Source organism: Lissotriton vulgaris, chromosome 1_2 (assembly GCF_964263255.1).
Source record: "Lissotriton vulgaris chromosome 1_2, aLisVul1.2, whole genome shotgun sequence".
In the NCBI taxonomy this organism is placed as follows: domain Eukaryota; kingdom Metazoa; phylum Chordata; class Amphibia; order Caudata; family Salamandridae; genus Lissotriton; species Lissotriton vulgaris.
In genome coordinates, this window is record NC_141686.1 from 217,952,628 (window position 1) to 217,964,483 (window position 11,856).

At 41.9% G+C, this 11,856-nt stretch overlaps 1 protein-coding gene across 1 annotated transcript; it reads left to right on the forward strand.

Annotated features, from left to right (window-relative positions):
• The first annotated feature begins 4,909 nt into the window (after positions 1-4,909).
• Positions 4,910-9,281, forward strand: LOC147735041 (olfactory receptor 5B21-like). The gene is made up of 2 exons (XM_086952569.1): positions 4,910-5,195; positions 8,326-9,281. Exons 1-2 carry the CDS (start codon positions 4,910-4,912, stop codon positions 9,279-9,281), a joined length of 1,242 nt encoding a protein of 413 aa, XP_086808695.1.
• The last annotated feature ends 2,575 nt before the right edge of the window (positions 9,282-11,856 follow it).

Below are 11,856 nucleotides of genomic sequence, written 5' to 3' on the forward strand. Positions count from 1 at the left end.
GGGGGAGGCCTCCATGCTGCTGGGGTGTGGGACAGGGAGCATGCTGGGAGTACTGATACAGGCCTCCCAACCCCAAACAGTCCTCCAATACAAGATGGCTACCTACCTATTAGGTGAGGGTGAACAGTGCAATGGCTGACACATGCTCCTTGGTGGGGGAGGCCTCCATGCTGCCGGGGCTGGGACAGGGGGCAAGCTGGGAGTAGTGTTACAGGCCTCCCACCCCCAAACAGTCCTCCAATACAAGATGGCTGCCTAGCTGTTAGGTGAGGGAGAACCGTGCAATGGTGTTTGGGTTGTGCAAGTAAGTATTTATCAGTGTGTTGGGTACCATTTGTTTGTACTTACCAGCCTCCGTTCCCCCAGCTACTCCTGTGAGACCCTCAGGATACAGTATGGCAAGCACCTTCTCCTCCCATGGTGTGAATGTTTTCTGTGGGATGGGAGGGCCACTGCCAGTCCGGTTCGCCAGCTCCTCTTCTCCTTGACAACCCTCTTGAGATCATGCCATCGCTTCATGATCTCCTTCTTGGATCGCTGGGTGGTTCCTACTGCATTCACCCTTTGGACTATCCTTTCCCACATTTGTGTCCTTGTGGCTAATGGTGTCTGTTGGACCAGGCTACCAAACAGTTGTGGTTCCACTCTCACTATCTCATTGACCATGACTATCAACTCACCCTCTGTGAATTTTGGCATTTTTTGTGCTGCAATGGTGGTTGGTGTTTGCAGTGTTTGTGGGTGCAGGGTTGTGTGTGGTGGGTGTGGTGTTGAGGTGTGAGGTGTGTTTTGTGCTGGGGAATTGTTGGTGCTGGTGTAATGGTGGTGGTGATGGTGGTGGCGGTGGTGGTGGTGGTGGTGTGTGTATTGTGTTGTGTTGTTTTGCCTCTCCTGTCAGATGTGGTGTTTGGCCTTCTCTTCTGGAGTGTTGCAAAGGATTATGTTCAGTAGAGGGACTGTATTTATACTCATCTGTGTGGGTGCGTTAAATTGGGACTTTGCTGTGCGGTGTATTGTGCGTGTTGTCCTGGGACTTGTAATTTTTATTTTTTGCATTTGTTTTATCATTCATATGTGTTTGGTGTATTTGTGGGGCATGGCTACTTTGATTTGTTCTCAGTTAAGCATGGTTGCGGTGTTTTGACTTTGTCCGCCATGTTTTTCATGTACCGTCCGCTGCGGGGCCTATTCACTGCAGTGTGCGACCGCAGCGGTCGAAAGCAGCGCTTTGTACCGCGGGACCATCAGGGAAATCCTAATTTCCCGTGTGCTGTCTACGCTATACTTGCGGCGGGGTGTAGCTTTTCCGCTGCTTTTCCGACCTCAGCGGTCGGTTTTGGGTCGTGCCCGACGCGGTTTTTGTTAGTCCGCTACCGCCGCGGTCGGTCTTTTTTGGTGGTTGATCCTAATTTTACCACCGGTTTCTCCGCTGTCCCGGCGGGCGGTTGTTTTCCGCCTCCATGGTGGTCGGGGTGATTTCCATCCCGCTATCCTAATGGGGCCCTAAGTCTTCCCACAAAACTTTTGAATCTTTCACAAATCGATCTACTTACCTATACCACTCTACTGGCTTCTCTCTCAATCTGGGAAAGTCATTTGTGAATGATAAAATATCTTGTCTACTCCAAGGCACATGCACATATCCTCCTCCAGGAATTTCTCTCATAGGAAATTCTTTTACTACTTCTTCTTTTTCTCTTACTGGAAACGCTAATGTGGATTTGTCACTGCTTTCTTCTCTTTTCTTTGTCCAAATCATTTTCCACTTATCAATGTCTCCCCATTTTCTCAATAACACAATTAATTCTTTTATTTGAGTAATTATCCCTGCTGTATTCATGTTTTCTATATCTTTGTCAGTAAAATCCACTCTATAAGGTTTCAGCAATACTTTGTATTTTGTAAAAATACAAAACACCGCAAGACTGAAAGATCCTTTTTCTGTGAAAGCTAATGCACCATTATTTTTGGTATATCTTGCCCAATTTTCTAACCATATACATGTATGGTAGCCATATTTTGTCATAATGTATGATGCAGGTGTTTTCCCACGGAGGAATTACTTTTCCCTCTCTTGTTTCAATTACTTTATCCTTTTCAAACACATTATTTACTTTTTGAAACCTTGAAGATTTCTCTTTTCTATTCCGTAATAAAATTCCATTTTGCTATTAATCTCCTATCTTTTCAAAAGATCGCTCACTCTTCCGTTAACTGCTTTGTAACACCAGCCTATCGCAGCGCGGCTCACACTATTGCACAAATTAGAACAAGATACGTTTCATTAGTGCTCAACCAATTATTTTGCTGCTTTTGCTGATGCACCAATTAGCCCTTACTCTGTCTTGGTCACACGGAACAAACCCAGCGCGACACCTTTGATGTCAGCCCTGCTCCGGCTTCTGCAGCTGCGACTGACCCCTCATTTAGAAAATGTATCAGCACATTGTATTTACACTTTTATACAGCAAAATCAGTTAGTAACTAGATAAAACAACTCCATTGGTCTGTTTCACAAAAACTAAAAGGATAGTTCTTCAATCACACAAGAATTCTGTATTTCCAGTAGACAGTGCTTACCTCTTCTCTACCACATAATTTTTTACTTTTGCCAATAAAGTAGCACTTCCCTCTACCTTGCCCTTCTCTCAAGCTTAGGTTCAACTTTATTACTCTCCCCGGGTAGAGTTTTAGCCAGAATACACAAGGATCCCTATGCTCAGACCCAATCTTTCTCAGGTTGCCCTCACTATACATTCACCACTTTTACACGTAATGGTCCCTAAACTTGTAACATACACCGATGTCACCACTTTGAAACAGACTATGTGATGTGCTCCTTCACTTGCCACACTTCCTCTGCCTGCAGACATAGTGACCAGCTTCCCACACTTTCTGGAAGCCTTTTCCAGACTACATATAACATAATACAAACACAACAAATGTTAGTCCAAAAATTCTGTACATCAAAATTCTATATGTTCTACTCTACACATCATATATCCTAGTCAACCTATAGCAACCATTCTCTTTACCAAGTATTACTGGTACAGCGCGGCTCCAATAACTCTTCATAAACCATCACCGTAACCCACAGAGCTATTCATTAATTTCTCACAAATGGGCCAATAACTTTCACCATTCATTCATTCACACATTTATTCTGCTCCGAGGATTCAGTGAAGACTAAAAGGAGAGCCGCGGGGCTATAGCTGAGTGCCTAAACTTAAAATATATTCATTATTTACACCTGCAGATTTAATTTCGGGGTGCAAAGATTAGATCGAAAAGAAAGCTTTTGTCAAAGTCCAAAATGTCCTCTTTTATACCCTTTTTCACTACCTTATCTATCTAAATTCGTAACTCGTATGTCCTAGAATGTCCCTGATTGGTCAATTTAAAGTTGAATGAGCATCACCTCATCGCTTTACTGTTCAATTTATGCAGAGTCATCATTATAACAAAAAAATAGTGGTGCTATTTTTCAAGTTTTACTTCCTTCGAAGTGTCCTTTAAATTGTTATTCCATGCCCCATTCCCAACAGTCAACTTGCTGACTTCAACATACTTGGCATGTACTCCATCTAGCAGGCCATGCTGTACTTGACCCATACTGCTCAGGCACAGGCAGCTTGCGCTTCCAGTTGGTGCATGCGTACTTGGACCACCACCTCCGAGTCACAGTCAGCTCTATTTTCTTTTAGTCACATAGGACTCAATTTAGGAACTATTACAGAAACAAACACAAATAAGCGTAAATTTACAAATAAAGCGTTTCTGTTTACCTCCTCCCTTCTAATAATATCCCAGTTAATATCCCAGTTAGTATTTACCTAGCTTTAAGCAACACATATGCGTGAATTTACTTACCAATCTTCCTGATTTATGCCACAAATAAAGAGACAAAAAGCACATTCATGCAATTTTCAATTAGATTACGACAAATGCGTACCCTTTATGACACAAAATATAACAAATGAATAAATGATGCTTGCCGATTTCATGCAAATTAATATCCCACGTGTATATGTGTGTGTGCATTCTATTCTATGTTGGTTAATTTCAAAATCACATGTTTAGTACATATTTTTGTTGTAGAAGAAGGTTACTTTCACAAGGGGTTTACAAAAATGTTTGTTTCTACCTTGCTCCATCAGACACATCACCACAAATTCTACACACAACCACAATGTGGCAATGAAAGTATAGATGAGTTTGGGGCACATTTGAGGGAACTTTCTGCAAAAAGTCAGTTTGGTGCAATGACTGACAAAATGATACTGGATCAGTTCATTGTTCAGTGTCCAGATGAGCACATGGGACAAACCTTGACAATCAAAAGTTTGAGAGAGAGGTATTGGTGGCCGCTGTGGACAGTCAGGTCAAAGAGTGGGTAGAGTGGTGTGTAGCATGCAAGAAGTCTGAGAAACGTTTGAGAGTGGGGTTGGGCACCTTGCAAGAGGAACAGCTTGTGGCTGAAGCAAAGGATGCTTCGAAAAAAGTCGATTCAGCAAAATGGGTGGAAGTTGTGTTCATGAAAGAGATTACTACTTCTTATATCATTATGGTGTGGGGCTAAATTTTCAGAAGGGGGGAGATTCCTCTGGTACTTTTGACAGGTAATGGTACAAAATTGACTTCTCTGCAGATGAAGGGTTTTCTAGACAGCCTCGGAGTTAATCGCTATACAACCCTCAAGGAAATAGTTTGGTAGAACGGATAAACGGGATGGTGAAGAGCACTGTGCAATTGGGGTTTAATTTAGGTATGGCTGTGCAGTATGCTGTCAAAGAATATCAACGCAGGTAGAAGCCCCTTTGAGTTGATGAGGGGTAGGGCAGCAGGAAGAATATTATTGCCAACTTGGATGTGTGAGGAAAAAACTAAAGGTTTGAGGGAAGGTTTGAGAATGGACAGCCTGGAGAAACGCCTGATTGATGTGGGAGATTTGGTGAAGGTGAAGCCTGGAGATGGTAGTGGATTTTTGAGTAGATTCAGGGTTCTCGTCGCGGTGAAGAGAATGGGAGTCAAGTCAGATGATGGACAGACATGGAATCTAGGGCGTCTTGCTGGTTACCAGAAGAAAGGTCGTTTTCTTGAACATGAGCAGGTAAAGCATGGTGTGCGAGACACTTGTTCGCCTTGGTTGTTGATGAATGACAAAGAATTTTCAAATGCACAACAGGGGGCAACTGGTCAGTAATTTGGAGTTCTTGTACTGGGTCGTGATGAGTTTGTTGCAAGTAGAGGAGATTATTCCAATATTATGCCACAGGCTGAGAGGGAGGTAAGGGCAAGAAGGCCTCCTGCTTACTTAAATGTATATGTTTGTGAATAATGTTATTTTGTTTCTTGTAGGTTCTCTGCTTACTTTAGTATACATGAAATCTTTCTAGATGGTTTTGTTTTGATTTATTTTACTAGTATTTTACTTGTTATTTATCTGTGCTCTTTTATTATTAGTTGTTTATTCTGAACAGCTTCTGCTACTTCACTCCTGCATTGTAACAGGTCATTGTAATGGGTAAGGGAGGGGGATGCGTTGTAATGTACTTAATGACCTTAGGCAGTTTCAGCTAGGCTGAGACTACAGTCAATTATGATGTCATCGGGCCCGATTCACAGAATGAACTTAAGACTCAATCCTAAACTTAGTACTATTTTGGTATTCACAGAATGCACTTACTACTTTTGGCATTCACAGAATGAACTTACTACTTTTGGTATTCACAGAAGTTAGGATTTTGTCTTAAGTCTGTCTTAAGTCTGTCTTAAGTTTGTCTTAAGACAAAATCCTAACTTCTGTGAATACCAAAAGTAGTAAGTTCATTCTGTGAATGCCGAAAGTAGTAAGTGCATTCTGTGAATACCAAAATAGTAGTAAGTTTAGGATTTTGTCTTAAGTTAGTTCTGTGAATCGGGCCCTACATGTTCTACAATGATGTAATGGAGTTGCTGCGGTTTCTTGCTGTGTCTGGCAAGACAGCTGTTGCTTTTAACCTATTATATAAATGAATACTTTCTACTGAAACAAGGCTTTTTGCGAATGGATGTAACTACAACACTGACATATCTACCAGCGTCAAATGTCCTTACGCCACCATGGATGCGCTGTATTCACAATATAGCGCTCCATGGTGCAAGGATTAACAGCGGCATCAGAAATTCTGATGGATTTGTTGGCCCAAAAGTCATGCATTCCTGGAGTTATGTCGCAAGCACGACGTAACTCCAGTAATTCATGTTGAGGAACTTGAGGCCTATACTTACTGCAATCCGTCACTCCTTACTCCCGCTTCAAGCAGGTGTAAGGTTTTGACACCGTGGCGTCCTAAAAGTGGTGTTGTGACATCTTGTAGATTTCACTGCATCACTTTTACAAGGCCTTCCTGTGTAAATGGAGATCCGTATTTGTAAAGCGCTAACTACTCACCCTTACAGGTCTCAAGACGCTGGGGGCCGTCGTGGTAATTAAGGGCGAGATGTAGGTAATGAAAATTTAACAATTCTAAAATACCAAATTTTACCGATTGGGTATTTTAGAATCGGTAAATGCTATGTAGATAAAAAAATCGCTAAATACCGATTCGGTAATTCCCATTCATTCCTATGGGCCTGGAGACCCATAGGAATGAATGTGAATTACCGAATCGGTAAATACCGATTCGGAAAAATATGGAAACATTCAAGGATGACAGGGAGACACATTGACACTCTGTTGCAACCCTGAATAGTGCTTGTGTGCACATATGGCACACATACTGCCACATGGCACTGTTGAAAATGCACAGATTTGCATTTTCAAAGGTATTCGGTATTTACCACCAACTAATAGTTGGTGGTAAATAACGAATCCTTACAGCACATGAGCACTCTTAAAAGTGCCTCCTACATGCCATTTACTGATTCAGTAAATACCGATTCAGTATTTACCTAATCACCCCCTACATCAGAAATGGCTCAAAACCGGTCGGAATACCTGAAATTTACTGAATTTCGGGTTTACCGACCGGTAATGGGCCACCTACATCGGGCCCTAAGTGAGCTATTGCCTAGAGTCACACGGTGCTGAGCTGAGTTGCACCCGGGGGCAGGAATAAAACCGTTAAGCCTGTGCTCCAAAGTCAGCTGCCCTGGCCGGTGCACCACACCACTACATGGGAGCTCCCACTCTGCACACATTCTACCTGACGCAGGTATAATGTGATGCAGGGCTGTACAAAGTGAGCATCTCCTTTGATGTGTCACATTGAAAGTCAGCTGTATTGTTTGAAGAGCCACTGCGTCAAACAAAATGGACTCAATGGCGGAGCAAGCAGGCACAAGGGGCCTGTAAATCTGACCCACAGTGCCTAAAGGAACATTCTGCAATGTATCTTCATGACTCATTTGGAGCAGACCATAATGTTTTAGGATGTCATTTTACTGTTGTAAGAGCCATTATTTTGCTTGAGGAGTCATGATGGAAGATTGAAAGAAAACACTACAAAGAAATTAAGGGAGACGCATTGAATAACAGAGTTGGTGCAAATTGCATTGAAATATTATTAATTTTTAGGCAATATTCTTTGGAAAAGTGTGCCCAAAATTCTCCACATTTCGCTCATTTGATTCAAAATTGTCTCAGGTGAAAAGTCCCTTCCTTTCTCTTTGGCTTGATGCAATTACACAAAGGATGTTTTTAAGGGTTGTAGGGCATGGCAACGCGTGCTATGACCACGCGTGCCATTACAACGCAGGAATTACAACGAAAGTCGTTACAACGACTTTCGCTGGAGGGTGCTGGATAATGGAATAATTTAATTTTCTATTCCAACTCCAGCCCACGTTGACAGTAGGGAAGGAGTTGGATAGAAAATTAAACTATTCCCTATCCAAGAGCGCCCTCCAGCGAAAGTCGTTGTAACGACTTTCGTTGTAATTCCTGCGTTGTAATGGCAGTGGGGGGTAATCCCCGCGTTGTCAAGGCTGTTCACCGTTTTTAAGAAACACCGATTTCAGATTTCACTAACCTCTACTGCCGATTGTGAATCTACATATAAAAACACATTTATATATACAGCTTTTGATTGTAAAGGAAACCTTGAGGGTACTGATGGTGATGGCATTCTACTATCATTTTATTATCTTTGATTTGAACCTCAATTTAAAAAACAGTCTTTTAAAGGCACACTTTTATTTTTTCAATTCAGGAGCTTCTCTGAATTGTATTATAACTTGCTTGAACGCAAAAATCACCATGTAACTATGCTCAGGGTCTATTTACAAATGTCAATGTTACAAGTAAATGCTTTGCTCATATCTTCTGTTTCCATTCCTTTTCAGGTTATCAATTTCAAGCCATGAAGCTACAAAATGAAACCAAAGAGTTTACTCTCTTATGCATCACAGGTCATCATAATCTTAAATTCCCACTTTTCCTGCTCTTCGTGGCCATTTATGGGGTGACTCTAGTGTGCAATGGTGGCATGATTGCCCTAATCCATAATGACCCTCGACTTTGGACACCAATGTATTTCTTTATCAGTCATCTGTCCTTTGTAGACCTCTGCTACTCTTCCACCATCACCCCAAAGATGTTGGTCAGCTTTATTGAGGCAAAAAACTATATCTCCTACGGTGGTTGTATGGCCCAGCTTTTTTTCTATACAATTTTTGGAAGTACTGATGCATTCCTTCTCGCGGCAATGGGATATGACCGCTATGCTGCTATATGTTTTCCCTTGAAATACAGCTCTATCATGACTAAGACATATTGCATTATGATGGCATCTGCCTGCTATGCGTGGAGTTTTGTGGATACATCATTAAATGTAGGTTTCATGTTGAGGCTATCTTTCTGTGGGTCTACTGAAATCCAGCATTTCTTTTGTGACTATCCTTCCCTGTTCCAGTTAGCCTGCACTGACACACGGATAAACAGAGTCCTGTTCAAAGTCTCATCATTCCTGATAGGAATGTTCTCCACCCTAGTTATCCTCATATCTTATGCCTTCATATTCAAAACCATCCTGAGGATGCGTTCAGCAGCCGGGATACTCCGGGCATTATCCACATGCTCTTCACACTTCACTGTAGTGATGCTCTTCTATGGAAGCGGGTTGTTTATATCTTTACAGGCCCCAGGCAGCCACTCCTTGACGAAGGATATGGTGGTGTCTGTCTTCTACACTGTGGGGATCTCCATGATGAATCCACTGGTCTACAGCCTGAGAAACCAGGATGTCAAGAAAGCCATCAAGCGGATCTTGTCAAAGAAATGGTCTCTACAGAAAGTATGATCTTTGTCAAAAGTAATGCACTTGAAATTACATATATGTTGTTTAATAACACCTCCTTTTAGGTGCTAGCAGGCAAGAGATGGCTCATAATAGAGCAGCCCAAAAGACATTACAGACAAGCGTGCATACAAACAGTCTAAATGGTGCTCATTTTACAGCCAGTGGTTATTCTGAACAATTAACATGTAAATGTAAATGTATAGGCATTTATATAGCGCACTACTTACCCGTAGGGTCCCAAGGCGCTTCGACCGCTGCGAAACCCTTCCTGGCTTCCCTGAGAGATGGTCCCTTAATGGGTATCTCCAGGGTGAGACCAGGCATCCCCGGCGGTCTGATGGGGCCGTTAGTGAAGATGAGGCAAGCTAATGCCCAGAGTTGCCGAGTGTGATCGCTGATCAGAGTGGGCACCGAGGCGAGAGAATTATCGAGTCCGCTGACCCTGGTCCAGAAACCTGCCGCGCCGGGAATCGAACCCTGGTCCCGGGCCGTCCTCTGCTCTCGGGTCTGCCGCCTCTAACCAGTGAGCCACAACCCTGCTGGATCAATGTCTTTAACTCCAGCCTCTCATCTGAGTTTAGTTTCTTACATCTAGTTGTACGTTTCCTATTCAGCTATCTCAATTTTTTTCAAAATTCTTTTTCGTATATTAAAATAAATGGGATTTCGCACCAATAGTGGGCTTATCAAGACTTAGGGCCCGATTCACAGAACTAACTTAAGACTCAATCCTAAACTTACTACTATTTTGGTATTCACAGAATGCACTTACTACTTTTGGCATTCACAGAATGAACTTACTACTTTTGGTATTCGCAGAAGTTAGGATTTTGTCTTAAGACAAACTTAAGACAGACTTAAGACAGACTTAAAACAGACTTAAGACAAAATCCTAACTTCTGTGAATACCAAAATTAGTAAGTTCATTCTGTGAATGCCAAAAGTAGTAAGTGCATTCTGTGAATACCAAAATAGTAGTAAGTTTAGGATTGAGTCTTAAAGTCATTCTGTGAATCGGGCCCTTAGGCCATCCACTGCTTGGAAAAGCTCATGTTCTTCCAAACGTAATTCTCCCACACCATATTTACGTGCATGAACTTATGGCAAATTAGCAATGGCATGTACCACAGAGCTACCACATTTGCAACATTTGTTAGTCTGTTTTTAAAATTATGACCATATTAAGTAAATGTTCCATCAATGTGGTCTTTGCATTTTCACTGGTTTGGTCTATTCTTGTCTCAGGCAATAGGTACTGTTTTCAACGAGGTGTAGAGATGCCCTTTATATATTTCTGAGTGTCTTGTCACATTAATGTTTGGAGATTTTTTTTTCACCTATACTTTGATATTTGCAGTGGAATCTGGGTTCCAACACATGCATACATCTGATATAATGTGTCAAGTTTCCATTGATTGCACATGGGTGAAGTGTCAGACATTTCCCCTCCCATAGAGATAGAAGAACCTTACTTGCCAGATGCAATTGAAGTCAGGTGACCTGTGAGAAGGATGACTAAACTACCTTAGGATACAAAATGTGTCCTGGTCAGAGATGATCAATGGAGGGGGAGGTTAGTAGGAGACCAGATCAAGGGGAGGGATAAGTTCATTAGTGAGGATTGCTATGAATAGTGTAGAACATGAAAATGTGGGCAGGTTCAGTTTCAACATGGGTCCGCAGTTCTCTTGGGAGTGAGTTGCAAACAATTGGTTTTGCACCAGTGAATGATTAATGTAAGAGTACTACAAACCTGAATTTATGGTTTTCTATTGGTAGTTTGGATTTACTCTTTGAGAATCATATGCCCCCAGATACAGTAGGTAGGTTGAGGAGGTAACTAGATTTGTTTAGGTAAATTGCTTAATCTTTATCTGGCCGACAGCTTATTTCAAATGTAATTCTTGCTTCCAAAGGAAGTAGATGAAATTCCCAAAGGAACATGACAGGGTGAATGTATTTATGTTTTGCTGTAGAGTGCATTACAGTCTTGAGAGGAACCTGTGAAGATGTCAGAAGAACAGTTACAATGGCATTTCCACAGACATTTCTGGAGATGATTAAGTCATGCACATATCTCGTATATCTGGTTAAACAAAGGAAGAAGTACACTGATTTATGTATGAAGTAAAGGGGACATCATCCTACACAAAAACAATTTGTAAAGGCATTTTCCTCTTTCTACTTGTCCTGCAGAATGCCCATGCTTACGCAGGATGCAGCACACATAGATAGAGGAAGCATGAAAGAGAAATACAAATATTTCTCCTTGTTAAGCCTGCTTCAGGGAGGCACAGCTTTTTGACACATTCCTAAGTTACAAGTCTCTGTAAACCTGGGAATGTGCAAAAATACAAACTCTGTATTTACTTAACCCCACAAAGCCTTAAAATCAATCAATCAGGATTTGTACTATGTGGCTAATCACATGTGAGGGTATGCAAGCACTAGGATCCTGCTGTTATATGTCGAAAAGCCAGGTCTTGAGCACCTTTCTGAATTCAGTGAGGGAGGTTTCTGTTCGGAGGTGAAGAGGGGAGTCTTTGCAAGACTTGGCAGCGAGGTAGGAGAAGGA

Bases quoted from the DNA above. Each gene is read 5' to 3' on its own strand.
- LOC147735041 (XM_086952569.1), top strand. From the start codon at position 4,910: ATGGACAGCCTGGAGAAACGCCTGATTGATGTGGGAGATTTGGTGAAG. The intron at 5,196-8,325 runs GTCAGTAATTTG...ATTCCTTTTCAG, and splicing joins TGCACAACAGGGGGCAACTG to GTTATCAATTTCAAGCCATG.